This window comes from Phaseolus vulgaris, chromosome 3, assembly GCF_000499845.2.
Source record: "Phaseolus vulgaris cultivar G19833 chromosome 3, P. vulgaris v2.0, whole genome shotgun sequence".
Taxonomy (NCBI): Eukaryota; Viridiplantae; Streptophyta; class Magnoliopsida; order Fabales; family Fabaceae; genus Phaseolus; species Phaseolus vulgaris.
The window spans coordinates 4,330,370-4,345,709 of NC_023757.2; the positions used below are offsets into that span (position 1 = coordinate 4,330,370).

The 15,340-nt window shown below is 35.6% G+C and overlaps 2 protein-coding genes across 4 annotated transcripts; both read left to right on the forward strand.

Moving 5' to 3' along the window:
- Positions 1-837: 837 nt before the first annotated feature.
- On the forward strand, positions 838-2,381 carry LOC137808839 (uncharacterized). Its single transcript, XM_068610117.1, has 3 exons — positions 838-1,302; positions 1,360-1,728; positions 1,863-2,381. Exons 1-3 carry the CDS (start codon positions 838-840, stop codon positions 2,379-2,381), a joined length of 1,353 nt encoding a protein of 450 aa, XP_068466218.1.
- Positions 2,382-5,798: 3,417 nt separating this feature from the next.
- LOC137806349 (squamosa promoter-binding-like protein 6) lies at positions 5,799-11,516 on the forward strand. Of its 3 annotated transcripts, none has more exons than XM_068606399.1 (4): positions 5,799-6,161; positions 6,772-7,493; positions 8,178-8,314; positions 10,282-11,516. In XM_068606399.1, exons 2-4 carry the CDS (start codon positions 6,820-6,822, stop codon positions 10,911-10,913), a joined length of 1,443 nt encoding a protein of 480 aa, XP_068462500.1. In that variant the 5' UTR covers positions 5,799-6,161; positions 6,772-6,819; the 3' UTR covers positions 10,914-11,516. The 3 variants fall into 3 exon arrangements, with proteins under 3 accessions (XP_068462500.1, XP_068462501.1, XP_068462499.1); XM_068606400.1 differs by having other exon boundaries at positions 5,802-6,004; XM_068606398.1 differs by having other exon boundaries at positions 5,804-6,022.
- The last annotated feature ends 3,824 nt before the right edge of the window (positions 11,517-15,340 follow it).

Here is a 15,340-nt window from a genome sequence, read left to right on the forward strand (position 1 = left end):
AAATTGACTTACCAACAAATAAGTAAGGATAAAATTTTCTCATTTAATCCTCCAACTCCTATGTGAAGTCACCACTTGTCTCGATCTACATTACCTTCACCATACTAATCGTTATGTCTTAAAGTTGTTTTATCTGATAATCAACTATCTTTACTAGTTTGATTTCCACATACATATCTTCTCTTAATCTACACATCATCTAACTTTATGATTGATCATGCATATATTTCCTTAATTGAGATACATGAAATGCATTGTGTAGATTTGGCAAATGAGGTGGTAAAGTCAACTCATAAGCTATTGTTGAAGATTTTGTTAATGTTAAGTGTAAGTAGTAAGGGCGCATTTCACAATGATAAACAAAATATACCTTTTTTAAGGGTTGGGAATTGAATACGAAATAAAGTCTTTCTCACTTTTAGATAAAACTATAAGGTACGCAGTTCTTGAGACTAGAACTCTGATACACATTTCTGTTTTCTTTGCCCCAGTATTGACTTGAGCGTCGGAGTGCAAACAGCCTCTAGGGCGCCCCTTTATCTTTGCAGGTGCAGAGTGTTTTGATCGAAGGAAAGCACAAACCAAGGCAGAGAGAGAATTGGGCGTGTGATCGTCGTTAGGCGCACGAGGGCAATCAAGTCAACTGGCAGGAACATTTTGCGCTCACCATGGGGCACGATTAAAATTTTTGTCTCATTCACAAGTACAGAGCGAAGATCCATCAATATGAGAAACACGAGGCAAGGATTTGTCGCACCGAACGGAGGCGAAAGCGTCATCATGCAACAGATCATGGAGACGATGCGCGCCCTTTAGGAAACGATGGCGGTATAAAAAATGGATCAAGAACGTATACAGGTTGATTTGGCTGCGTCGCAAGCCAGAAAGGAAGACTTGCGTAGGACTAACGAGGAACTGCACAAGAATTTGCAGCAGGCAGGGAAACGTGTGGTGGATGAACAAGCACCGCCCACACCACCCAAGGCTTTCTCAATGCCGTTTTCGCAGTCAATCCTGGACGTCGTGATACCCGCCACATTCGTAGGTCCTAAGGCCACCTTTATAGGTGTAGCGGACCTAGAGGCTCATCTCAGGGCCTTCCACACACAGATGATTATGACTGGGGGCTCTGATGCAGTGCATTGCAAGCTGTACATGAGCACACTAACAGGCACAACGTTAGATTGGTTCGTCAGCCTCCCTAACGGGCATGTGACGACGTTCGCGCAGTTTTTTACGTTGTTCAGGGAGCAATACATAGCCAATCGGGCTCCTCCGCCAGTCTTTTACGATCTTTTCGACGTAAGGAAGTACTAAGGTGAGTCCTTGAAGGACTACCTCAACCGATTCGAGACACAGGTGGTGAGGCTGCATACCAAGGATGAGGACATGATGATGCACGCATTCAGAAAGGGAATCATGTCGGGACCCTTTAGCGAGTCACTCACCAAGAGCCGCCCCAAGACTTTCAGTGAGATCAGGCGTCGAGCGGTAGCCCATATCATCGCAGAGGTGGAACTCACCGAGAAACGCAACAACATTGTCCCCATTCGTCCGCGAGGGCCAAGTCAACCTCAGCATCTGAGGGTACATAAGGCAACGACGGAGAAGATGGCCTCAGCGAAGCAGAAACCCTATGAGCATAGGAAGGCTCAAACCAGGGGGCGTGCGAGGGAGGATAGGCCCCCAAGACACAACTTCCTGGTGGAATTGAAGAAGCTGATCATTGTCCCAACATAGCGGAGAGACTGAAGATGCTCGCGAACACTGACAAGAGGTTGGGGCCTAACTAGAACGCTTGGTGCGAGTTCCACCAAGCGTATGGTCATCCCATACGTAACTGCTTGGCACTCGAACACCAGTTGAACGAACTGGTGAAGAATGACTTCCTGAAGGACTACTTGCTGGAGTCACAGGGAACCCAGACGTTGGCAGCGCCAAGAGGTAATCAGGGGCACGAGATGCCCGTTCATGGTGAAATTCACACCATTTCGGAAGGTTTGTCAGGCGGAGGATGCACCGCTTCTCAGCGAAACAAGTATGCACGAGCGGTGATGACGGTAGAGGCGGACCAGGCCCTTGACATCGACCTCGTCTTCGTCAAGGTCGACCTCCGAAATTTCGTCCCCCACGACAGTGATCCAGTGGTGATCTCAGTAGTGACTGGAGGGAGGAAGGTGCATCGAGTCCTGGTGGACCAGAGAAGCTCGATAGACGTGATGTACTGGTCGAATTTCAACAAGTTGCAGTTGTCTCTTGACCAATTGAGGCCTTACACCAGCTTTTTGTATGGATTTGTTGGAGACCATGTGGAAGTGCGTGGGCACCTAGAGCTGAGTACCACCTCACAAATGGGGTCGCCTCCCGCACAGAGGTCATAGCACGCACTTGGAATATACATCTTGAATATTGTTCATAAGAGGGCCAAAGTTTAGGCATTGAGCAAATTAGTTTCTGGGCATGAGCTGCCCATCAACGACCCGTTTGGGCACGGCAAAGGGGGAGATGTCCAACTCAGGGTGCACACAGGAAATTTGAGCAAGAGCATCTTCAAACCCTACTCCGTAGGCATTAGAGGCATCCTCGATGAGCTTCGCTTCAGTCTTGCTAAATTGCTCAACCTTTTCGGCAAGTTCGCCTTCTACACGACCAAGCTGGACTTCTTGATGGGTGACCCTTTCTTCCAGCTTGGCCATCTTGGCCTTGATCCCCTCAGCTTCCTCCTCCAGTTCGATGACCCTATTGCGCATAGGCAGAATTTTCGCCTCCGGCTGAAGGTTCTCCTGAACCTTGTCGAAGAGCCACTTCTTGGTAACCTTCTCTGATATGCGAAGACAACTCAACTCTTAGGTCAAGGTAGTTTCACGATCGGCAAAGGTCTGGGCTTGGTGAGCAAGTTCTTCCCTCGTCCTCACCTCCACCTGGCTCACAAAGGCAAGGGAGTTGACGAGGAACTCCCCAAGGCCTTGGCCCATGCGCTCCTTCAACCAGTCCCAACCCAAGGCCTTCACTGCCTCCTTCTCTTGGAAGCTCTTGAGGGCATGTTGGAGAATAGGGGGAAGCTTAGGAGCGGGCGACACTTGGTCACCCCCAGGAGCGCTCTCCCCACCGCCTTCGAGCGCGAGGAGTTCGCGGGAAGAGGAGGCGCTGGGGGGTTGGTCCCTGAATGATGGGGGACAGCCATCGATAGCAAAATGTGAGGTCGTCGCTACGACAACCTATTTCCTTTTGAAGACGATGCCCTCCACAGTGTCCTCGTCATCAGAATCGATCGCCACCATCCCTTTATTCTTGTCAGCGGGAGGGTGGATTGGGCAAGTCTTGGGCAGCAGGAAGAGAAACAGTGGGGGCTGAGCCACCTGCACCATCAAGGGTCGTTTGGCGGTGATCGATCACCTCAGTCAGTCTGTTACTTTTCTCCTCATTGAGCACCATACCTGCACCAAGACAAACATGAGAAATGATCCTACAGAGTGACAGTAGGCACAAGAGTCACAGTATGCAAGGGGTAAACTAGAGAATGCACAAGCATGAAAAGCTTATTCTGGTTGAGAAGTTTATTGGAAGGGGTTGCATTCTATTTTTTTTGAGGACGTAGTACTTATAAAAATATAAGTATTACCGGAAGGGGAATCAAAATCCAGGGGTTTCCCTTTTCCATTAACAAAATTACTCAAATTAAAATATTCACTATTAGGAGTATTTCCTTGAAGCCCTGCTTTAAAATCATGAACAAAAATTTCTTCATAAGGTCTCGTATCATAGCGATACACAAGCTCACGAATATCTTGATTGTCTGGTCTAATTTTTCTATACTTAATTTTGAAATTATTTGCAGTAAGGTTAACTCGTTCTATCTTATCTAATAAAACATTCGCTTCATCCAAATCTATTTTTTCTACAGGTTTTGAAAACTTTGCCACGCACCCTCTACCTTTGTCACTTACGGAAATCAACATTTTTTTAGGAAAAAAGAAGACCACGAACCTAGAAACGGCCAAGTAAGATTGTGGCAGTAATAATAATAGTAATAATAATAAAACATTTTTACAGGGGTAATATTTTATTAAAAAAGATTATGTTTGATTCAAAGTTGGAAGTGTGAATTAATTAATTTAAAAAAAGTGAAAAAGAGAGAAAAATATTTGTTGTTGGATTAGGTAAGATTTGATTTGAGCAGGTGGCTTTGTGTATTCTGGCATTGGCATTGACACTGGCACCGACACCCTGCTGTTGCTCTGATTATTGCAGGCACACTGGTACGATCCTGTGTGGATGTTGAGGCTTGAGTAATGTTGATTCACTTGATACACAATTTGTTGTCGTGCTGGTAATCTTTGAATTCTTTAAAGCTCTTCTTCTCCCATGCGCGTGCTCCGCCGGTCGGCGAGGGTACCTGCGATTGCACTTCGACGCTCAAGTCAGTGCTAGTGATTAGTCTGTTCTCTTAGGATATCAAAAACGTCTAGGGTGAGTAATAATTCAAAACATTATAATTTTATTTATAATAAAAAAATTTATTGCCTTGGTAACACAAGCATTGCCAACATCTTTTACTTGAGCAAAAACTTATTCGCTTGAGCAAAAAACTCTTAACTTCAGCGAAAATATCACTACCTTGGGTCACATAAGCATCAATTTTTGCTTAAGTGAAAACTATTCATTTGGGCAAGAATGATATACATCTTATGGAGGAAATCTCCATTTTTGTCTCAACAAGCAAGTTTCCCTTCCCCAAAACATTACTAGACAATCAAACACTTACTTAGGTATCTACAACAATACACAAAAGCAAGATCTTATCAAACATAACAATTTACAATCATCACAACAAATGTATATAATACATCCTAGTTATTAACTTTAAAACAACTCCCTTAACATAAATTTTATCGATTCCTTTTCTCAAATAAGAATTTCGTGACCCAAACTTTAGTTCTCTTTTATCTTAGAATTGTGTACATTACCCCATGAACATAATCTAGTTAAAAAAAATCCTTAAAAAATACAAATCATTCTAAAAAGCTCTTAAAAATAAATAGTCTTAAACTTCAAGTAAAATTCTTTTTTTTTTTTCATTGACTTCCTATTAGTTATTTTTAATCGAAAAATGTATAATGTGATTATCTTAAAAAGAACTCAAATAGAATGCTGGTAGAAAAAAAATCTTAAAATTTTTGTTGAAATTTCTGACATTTTTCTAACTTTAAGTTATTTAAAATTGATTTTTATCCAAAATCTATTACAAACCATAAAAAGTAGATAAAAATAAGAATATGGGAATTTCATGAATAAAAAATTATTAGTATTAAATTTGCTTATTTGTACAAATTTAAAGAGAACAAAATTACGTATAATTTGTACGAGGAAATGAGAGGAATGATTAAACTCAGTCTTTAATATTTATAACTAAGAACTTAATTGGCTGAAAGGTACCCATTAAAACACCAAACACATCATTTTCATCACCCAAAAACTAACACAAGTGACTTTTAATAAACTTAATAGTTTGAGTTAAGAGAGCCACCAAACTAAATTTGTTAATGGGAAATTTTCTACTTTTGCAAAAAAGTGCCTTGAGAAACGAGATTGTTCCTTTGAGGGTGAAAAAAAAATCATAATCATGATGAACCATGTTGTTTAGAGTTTTACTTCTAACTACTAATTTAACTTTTACTCAAAGTTTTAGTTATCATAAATACAAAACAACAACTAAATTAAAAAACACATTTTTTTGAATATAATAATATTGAACTTCTTCGGTATGTTTATGTAAATAGAACCAAATCAAATGTACTAGAATGGAATTCCCATGCTGTCTCAAAAGCTACAAAAGACCTCAACATGCTTTTGGTTTGGTAGTCGATGAAGAAATCATGTTGACTCATGCTCTATCTGCTTCAACGTTACCACTACTCTAAAAAAAGAACTTCTCTTTCTTTCTCTCTCTCTCTCTCTCTCACTGTTCACTCTGTTGTGTGCCAAAACCAAAACCACTCACAAGGTGCCACTAATCTGTCAGGTTATTTCAAGATACCATTTTTTCTGGCGTTTGGTTCCCAAGAAACTGTTTAGAGTAGAATCAAGGAAGTGTGAGAAGGCCAATTCATTTTCTTCAACCTGTGTCAGCACCACGCTTGTTTTGCATTTTTCTTTTGGCGGTTTGTTTCCCTTTTCCTATCAAGAAAAAAGAGTCCTTTCAGCTTCTTCTTTCATGGGCATATTCTTTTCCACCTTTATTCTGCTCCAGCACTGTTTGAGCTACCAACATTTTTACTCTGTCCATTGGGGGTTTGAGCGTAAAAGGAGTTGGAACTTGGGAGATATCTAATCATGCAATCTGGGTTTGGTTTGATTTGATTTACTCTTTTGAATTTTTGTTTCTGGGTGCTTGGCTTACCTCAGTGTCAATGTCCCTGTCGTAAAAAGTTGAAATTTTTGGATGCTATTTTTGGCTCGTAGCAGGTCACGGATTATGAGTTTACTGTCTAGAAAACAAAGTGGGATCTGATTTTATTTTTCTTTCGCCTTTTCTTCTTTTGGTGAAAAATTTGCTTTCTCAAGTTTGTGGGAATTTGTTATATTTGACACCGATGTCATGCTGTTTGTTTTATTTTGTTTCCCCAGTGTTCATTAGTACATGTACTTTATTTGTCTACAGCTATAGTTATGTCTTGACAGTGTGTATTTATATGTGTATATAGATATGCCTGAATTTGGTAAAAGTTTTGATTTGGCAGGAGAGTAATGTATTTCTTTTTCTTGTGGTAGGCTTCTTCATTATTTCACAGCATCTGTGACTTCAATTTGGTTGTTCTAATGGAATCTTGGAGTTATGTCCCTGAAGAGAAAGGCTATTTGTTTTCTGATGAAATGGATTTTTCACTTGATGCTTTTATGAGAAGTCGAAGAACATTGGTTGAATGGGACAACAAATCCAACTTTGAGAGAGATGGATTTAATTCAGACAGAGAGGTAGTTAAAAGCATGGAGTTTGTGGACTTGGGATTCCCTGACTTGTTGCAGAAGTCTTTTCATGGTAGCCAACCTCTAGAGACATCAAGCTATGAACTAGATAGTAATTCTAGTAAAAGAGGGAATTCCTCCACGCATGTCATTGCTTTGGATTCTACTATGGGGGAAGAAGAGTCTGATTCAAAGCATTTAAGTTCTCTAGTTGAAGCAAAGATTCATGATTCTTCACTGATTGATCTGAAGCTAGGGAGATTAGCAGATTGTAAAGGTGCAAGCAGTGATAAAGTTACAAAAGAAGGGTTTACTTTGACATCTATACATCAAACCACGCTTTCAAAGAGAGCTCGCACTTCCAGCTTATCTGCACAGGCTCCTGTATGTCAAGTTTATGGTTGTAACATGGATCTTAGCTCCTCAAAAGATTACCACAAAAGGCATAAAGTTTGTGATGCTCACTCCAAAACAGCCAAAGTTATTGTAAATGGCCTTGAACAAAGGTTTTGTCAGCAGTGCAGCAGGTATTTTTGGTTTACTTTTGATGGGTAGTTAGTTGTATTGAAGTTTTACTACTTCTGGTACAATCTAGTGGTCAAACTCATGCCATTTGTAAGCTCCTTATATCTGTTTAGCACCCCAATCCTGTCTATTAGAAGCAAATAAAATTTGAGCAAATTATTTGCTAGAAAAAACTCAACTAAAGATATCAGGGTTTGTTTGGTTTTAAATAAATCTTTTGTTTTGGTGATAATTAAAAGTATTATATTGTTTCTTGTTTTAAAATCTTTGCGCACAAAATGTTCTTAGTGAAAACATAAAACAAGGTAAAAGAGTAAGAAACAAAATGAAAAGAAACAAGCTAACATTTTGTAATTATTAGTAAAAGGGAAAATAAAAACAGAAATCTCTTTTATCAAATCTAATAATCTTAGTGCTTCCCTTATTTTTACTTTCATTTGTTTACCCAATTCTATTAATGCAATTATTTAAAAGTTTTCTTTTCCTACAAATGTAGTTCAAATTGATATGACAAATGACAATACATAATTTATTAAACTCCAATCAATCATTTTATATAACCACTGATTGACTGTATTTTATTTCTGGTGGTATATCTACTTTGTTTTAACTTTTGAATGTTTGCAAATTTAAGCTGATTGTTACTTATGGATTGAATTACACCATTTGTTTTTGTTTTAAATTAGGTTCCATGTGCTAGCTGAGTTTGATGATGGCAAGCGCAGTTGTCGCAGGCGCCTAGCAGGACACAATGAACGCCGGAGGAAACCTCAATTTGATTACATGACTGGTAAACAGCACAAGATTCTTCAATCATATCAAGGTATGAAAATGTATCTGTTACTACTTTCTTTGGCATTGGATAAGACTTAATTATCATTTAAATCTTCAACTTTTAAAACTTCTACTTTATTGTCCAAGTGCAATTTTTTATATTGGTAATTTAATGACGAGTTGTGTCATTTAGCACCTTTAGTGGATGCTTTTCGTGTCCAGTTTGTTAAGTACATTTTGTTTGTCAAACTTTTCTGGTTTGAACTTTAGCAGAAATACAGTTTAATGAATTACGAGGCATGCAATAGATTGATGAGGAAGGGATAAAAGATTTCGGATACAAGGTAGTGATAGTTTTGATTAAAGAAGAAGAGATATCATTCAAGAAAGTTGAGACATCATAGAATCATGATGTTTAGACAAACATTGATGCTCTAGTATGAAGAATTAGAGGTTTCATAGAGGCGTGTTAAAAAAATCAATTAGGAAAATTTATAGCACTCGATAAGAAAGATTAGGAAGAAAAATGCATGTTGAAAATCCGTGTTGGTTGGTTCTTATTATGATTTATGTAGCTGATAATTTCTCATGCATGGCTCAATGTAACTTAACTATGCAGAAATGATATTGATAGGAAGCATTCGATACAATAACCTGACAACAAGAATTATACTAAAAGAATTTTGAAGGCTGGTGTAAATTTTTTACTTTGATAAGCTGATGCAGCAATAGGGTCTCTGCATAATAACTGTGTATTGCGGACTTTGAATAAAATATATTGTTTTTAATTAACAACTAAGAATTTTGAAGACTGGTGTAATTTCTTACTTGGATATGCTGATGCAGCAATATATGACATTGATAGGTATACTATTTTCCCCTTATGTTTTTCTCTTTTAATGTATGCTCTATTCTTTGTGATCATATTCCTGAGTTTATGATACACAGGTTGTATGGTAGAAATCTCTTATTCAATTCCCAAGGAACAACATACAAATAAGTTTTGGCATTTTCTATTTGTTTCCTCTACACATAAACTATTGATTTCTTGCATTTTTGGTCACTATTAGTGCAGATATGTCATGAACTTTGTCTGATAGTGTATAACTAAATAATGTTTGTTTGATTCTGTTATAATATATTCTTCAATTGTTCTGTTCTATCAAATATCAATTACGGTAATGTAAGTCATTTAAAGAAGAAAGCCAAATGTGTCTTCTTTTAACAGTAAGATGCCAATACCATATGCTACTTTGGTCAACTCAAGCTAAGTTGGCTATATTAGCTGCACTGAAAGCTTCTTTTATGCTCCCTGTCCAATGACCTTTTGCCAACATCAAAGGGGTTTTCTAAAGATAATGATACAACTCCTTCCATGAACTAAAATTAAAACCATTAAATCTTGAAAAGGCAAGCCTGAATTTTTTAAACATTTCAGACAAAGGAAGCACTTACAGGTTCTTTAAATTATGTTATCTCCATATATCATGGTCCCGTGGAATGATGTGGACCATTTAACTAATGTTGGCATGTATTTGTTAGAATTTTTTATGCACAAAGTTCAAGCAAAGCATACCAGTATTGAAGCATGTTGTTTTCTTTTTCATTGTAGGACTTTTACATTCTGCAATTCCTCAGATATTTAAAAGATTAATTTAATTCATAATTAAAAAAAATAAATCATGGTGGAATGTTCTTACAAGGATGAAGTGTATTCTATAATCACTGAGAAATATAAGATGCATCCGAAGTGTACTCTATGCATACTTAAACAAGACACTAATAATTGTTATTGTTGTATTGATGTTAAACAAGATCCTTCTCTAATTTCATCTCATCTCCACAAGTGCTCAAGAAAAGTTTCCTTGTTTTTTTCCCCTGTTGGGTGATGTGATGCTTGTTATTCCTGTCATAATCTTACTTGTTCCAACACAGCTTTCCAATGGGAAGGGTATATGCGCTTACACTACATGCACCAAGAGTCAAGAACTTCTCTTACATTGATTGTGTTATCAGGTACCAAGTATCTTGGGACCTCATTACAGAACAAACCCCAGTTTCCCTTTCAAAACATATTCCAAAGTGGCATCCTTTTCCCTGGAAAGCATGCTCAGAATTCTCAGAACGGACGCATCAAACTGGAAGAGGATTCCTTGTACAGTTCCCAACTTGCTGCACCCGTCACACTTGGTCAGGAATTATCAAGCTGTGCTCTCTCTCTTCTGTCAGACCAGTCACAGTATCCATCACGCCATGCAGCAGGAAATCCATTAGCCAGTTCCCCAATCCTTCACGGCATTCACATTCAAGACAGAGATGACTTAGTTTCCGAAACATCTTTGAGGATAACAAGTTCTGCAGATAAATATGCCCCAAATGAGTCCTTTTCATGCAACACAGCCTCTAAGGAAGTTATCAAGAATCAATCCGCACCATTCTCTAATGCTGGTCATGCTCTTCAAGACCATCATGGAGATGATATTTGCCAACCATCAGACTTGTTCGACGTCAAACACCGTCTTTCCTCGGAACATGGAGCTACAGTTGATCTGTTCCAGTTGTCCTCACATCTCCAGAGGGTGGAGCAGCAAAGAAATTCTGTTTTGGTGAAGTGGGAAAATGAGGACTACTGTTTCCCAACTGTATGAAAGGCTGTTTATTGTTTAAGCCTGAACTGTCAGTAACTTGTCCTTTTTATTGATACCTATGTTGTGATGCTATAACAGTGGCCTAGTAGTGTGAGACTATTCTTGGTGAATTGATTCATTTGTGTAGTATGAGATAATTGATGAGTAGGGGAGTGAGGAATATCTCAACTAACAATGGTAGTGGAGAGTGTTTATAACGAGGAGAAAAAGGAGAGACAAGATAATCCAACTGTATAGCACAGATACCCCTTGAGCATTTCAAAAAGAGAAAAAAAGAACCAAGCTATTTGGGTTTAGTTGTAGTAACAGTCTTAACTTATTGGCCTTGAACTGTTGTTTTTGTCAGTGACACTCATGTTCATGTTTTTGAACATGTCTTTTGTGTTGTTTAGGTGACATCCAACTCTCTCTATGCACCCACTTCAATTTGTCACACAAACTGTTTTTTATTGTTATTGAAACCTATGTCAACCAATGTGCATGTGCATGTACACGAAGACCTAGCACATGTGGATTGTTCTCACAAGAAGAATAAATCTTGGTTATATAAATTACATAAATGGTTCATATTGGTTTTATCTAATTTTAATCTTAATTATTCATTATGGATGTTATGGTTAATATTATTTTAGTAGATAATATATCAATGATTGTCCAAATTATATAAAATTTTATATGCATGGTGATTATATAAAGTTTTCTAAGTTTTTCATTTAGTACCATATGCCACTAAAGTTAGATTATGTGCAAGGAGAGAGTTCCCAATAGTTATTAATCAATCCTAAAAAAAGGTATTGATTTAGGTTAGGTTCTGACTTGAAGGGTAGATTCAAAGAGAAGATGCAAAATGGAATGAGGACAACAAAAGCAGATATAGTTGAAGTATCTACTTTACAATTTATTAATTGAAGGTTCAGGTAGCTGTCTCTTGGGTGGTCCAAAGAACAAAGATAATAATGTTTGATTAGTTTATGAAGAATATACATCCATGAATGGTGTTAGTATTGTTTGAAGAGTGTATCACCTTTTGCAACTTTTTTACCTTATTTTTTGCCTATAAGGTCTCAAAAGTTTAGGGTGTTCTTGACCAGGCCAAACTTTGTTTTTACAAAAGGAATGGCTATAATTAGAATGATTGTTCCATATTAGGTATTGTTCTAGGTGGTTTGCACCCTTTTGCCCTAGGGAATCCCCTTTACAGCCTCATCACTCCCCATAAGAAATTAGCTTAAGATCAAACTATCAATAATAAACTAATTCAGCAAATTCCCAGAAGCAACACCCATTTTAAATTTGCATGGAATAATGCAACTTGCACTTTGTGTAATGGATTCCATCATTACAAAGCACATATTAGTTGCAAGATAGAATCATCTTCGTAAAATATTCTAAGCATCATAGTTCACGTGTGAAGACTATTCATATATACCTGCAACAGAGTTTGAATTGTTTATATATATGCTGTTCTTCTTCTCTCTGTTATCATATTATATATAATTCATATTGTCTGGTAGGGTTTCAAACTCTACACGCATTATGCAGTAGTCTTCAAGTTAAAACAAAAACAAAACCATATAGACAATCATCAATGTGTTCATTTTTTTATTCTGTTTCTCTTTCTTTAGAATAAACACTTTTTCGTATTATTTGACTTTTAAGAAGCATTTGACAGGATTTTCTTTTTTATATTTGAGAATCTTGGACTTTCATTGTGAATAGTATTGTAGCTACTCTGATTCCTGGAAATAGTTAAAATCTGGTTTGATAATCATAAACATCTTATGCTATTTACAGATATTTTCTAAGAATAAAATATTTTGGTTTATTCCAAAAAAAATTCCAGGGTATATATTTTCCCAGAAATAATACTGTACTTGGGGATTAAATGAGTAGAAATCATCATCTTGTATGTTTGGGGTGGGTTATGGAGATGCTCATTTATTCTAACTATTCACTAGAGTTTTCTTCAAAGTCTTCTAAAAATAATAAAAATCTAATGTATTATTTTGATGCAATTTTCAATCCAAAATTATTCTAAAAACTATTAAAATCTGATATACATTTACTTATTTTATGTAATTTTATTTCTATTTCTCGTAAAATAGTTGGACCTCTAATGTAGTTGATACTTTGTTCAAAATTTGGATGTCCCACTAATTGTAGAGCATTTTAATTTAATATTCTTAGTAAGTGGACTCGACTAACTATAGTAAAGTTGATAAGAGGGTTTGTCGTATCCACAAAAGACTACAAATAATCAAAATTTTAATATTGTTGAAAATGAAGTAATGATATGATAATTTTTGGATGGATATAAGATATGCAAAATATATATATATATATATATATATATAATTTAAATATAGATATTAGTAATAGTGAGATTCAAACTAGATTGAAAAAGGATAGTTTTATATATTCAAAGCAAATGTTGGGACTGAATCACCTTATAAATCTTTTCTGATGTTGTTATTTACAAATGCTTTGTTCTTCAAGTTCATTTTTTCTTATGGTCAAACCAAGTTAATTCTTGAGTCATGGTTATCTAGAAAAAACATTTTTTTAACATTTTATTTTTTTACCATTTTAGAAAATACTCTGCAGAAAATAAAAATAAAAATAGTATTCTCAAAAGTACTTTCCAAAACGTTAAAAAAGTTAAAACATATAAACAAAATTATATATTGAATTCTAAAGAAAACATTATAGAAAGGCTTCATAGACATTATTTTTACATCTCCTAATATACTTTCTGAAATAGATTTTTTTATTTCATAACATTTCAGAGAGCAGACTCTAGCATATGAAAATCAATGATGTTCTTTTAAAAACTTTTCAAAAGTGTAAGAAACACAAAAAAAAAATTGTTTTGGAAAAGTATTTTCTAACTAAACGTTTTCAACCAAAACCTCGTGAGAAAAAAAAAATGATATTAAGATATTGAGAAGTATCTTATTTTTTTAATTTGATAGAAAGAAACAAACTTGATTTTAACTTATCCTTATTGTACCAAAATCATTGCCGCGAGGTTTAGGAAAGAGAAAGGGGAGTCTAAATAACAGAAAAAGAGGTGTAAATAGCATGGGCTTAAATTTGCATAGGATGAAGGAAATTTACCCTCCATATTAGGCTGCTTCTTCCTGCACCTCTATACCTTCTTGTGCCACCCCCATAAATTTTTCGTATTCCAAAAATACCGTTTTCAATATTTTGGATTACATAATCCAGAAGTCTTTTTCTAGATCCAGAATTAGCTTCCGGATTATGTAATCTGGAAGTCTTTTGTGATTAGCTTCCGGATTACATAACCTGAAAGTCTTTTCTATACATAAGATTAGCTTCCGAATTATGTAATCTGAAAGCCTTTTTTTTCATATGTGTTATTAGCTTCCGGATTACATAATCCATAAGTCTTTTCTAAATATGAAATTGACTTTCGGATTATGTAATCTGGATATATTCCGGATTATATAATTCATAGACTTTTCAAATTCAAGGAAGTGAAAAAAAAAAAATAAAATATTTTCACATTTAGTATGGGGTGGCACAAGAAGGTATGGAGGTGTAGGAAGAAAGAGTCTCTATATTATGGTAGATTGTTCCTGCACCTCCATACTTTCTTTTGAAACCCCATATTGTTTCAATTCAGAATGTAAATTTTTATTCCAAATTCTATAATTTGGATCACAAAATTTTATGGGTAAAATTTTGAATATAAAATTTGCATTTCAAATTTTACAGTTTGGAATAAAAAATTGTAAAGTTTAAAAGATATTTTTTATACACTTTAGAATACAATTTTATATTTTAAATTCTAGAATATAGAATGTATTTTTAAATTCAAAAAATGCCTTTCAAATTTTATCATTTAAAATGAATAAATTATACTTTTCACAAAAAAAAGTATGGATGTGCATTTAGAGAAGACTGGGATAGAAAAGTAGGAGTTCCATGAAGAAAATATCGATTCTTCTTACCCTGTTATCTTTCAAAATTTATAAAATTACTCACTATTTCGGATTTCAAAATCCACATTTTAAAAATGTAATTCAAAAGTAAAAATCTCTTTCTAAAAAAGAAGTTCGAAATGCAAAAAATACATTAAAAAAAAAAATTTGAAACACAAAATCTATAAATATATTTCAGAAAAAAATTTCCTAAATTAAAAAATGTGTTCCCAAAAAATCTGGAACACAAAATCTAAAATTGCATTCCAAAATTGAAAAAGGTGTTTCAGAAATTAAAATCTAGAACATAAAAGCTAAAAATATATTCCAGATAAGAATTTCCAGAATTAAAACATGTGTTCTAAAAATTTAAATCCCAAAATATATTTTGTAAAAAATATTTTAGAAGTATTTTTTTTTATATTCTTTTTCATTTAAGGTTATTTTCGTTATTTCATAAGAATATTGAAAAAATTGGGT

Coding starts and splice junctions, on each gene's coding strand:
- LOC137808839 (XM_068610117.1), top strand. CDS start 838: ATGGATCAAGAACGTATACAGGTTGATTTGGCTGCGTCGCAAGCCAGA. Junction 1,303..1,359: donor TCTTTTACGATCTTTTCGAC/GTAAGGAAGTAC, acceptor TTCGAGACACAG/GTGGTGAGGCTGCATACCAA. Junction 1,729..1,862: donor AATTGAAGAAGCTGATCATT/GTCCCAACATAG, acceptor CTCGAACACCAG/TTGAACGAACTGGTGAAGAA.
- LOC137806349 (XM_068606399.1), top strand. CDS start 6,820: ATGGAATCTTGGAGTTATGTCCCTGAAGAGAAAGGCTATTTGTTTTCT. Junction 7,494..8,177: donor TTTTGTCAGCAGTGCAGCAG/GTATTTTTGGTT, acceptor GTTTTAAATTAG/GTTCCATGTGCTAGCTGAGT. Junction 8,315..10,281: donor GATTCTTCAATCATATCAAG/GTATGAAAATGT, acceptor TTGTGTTATCAG/GTACCAAGTATCTTGGGACC.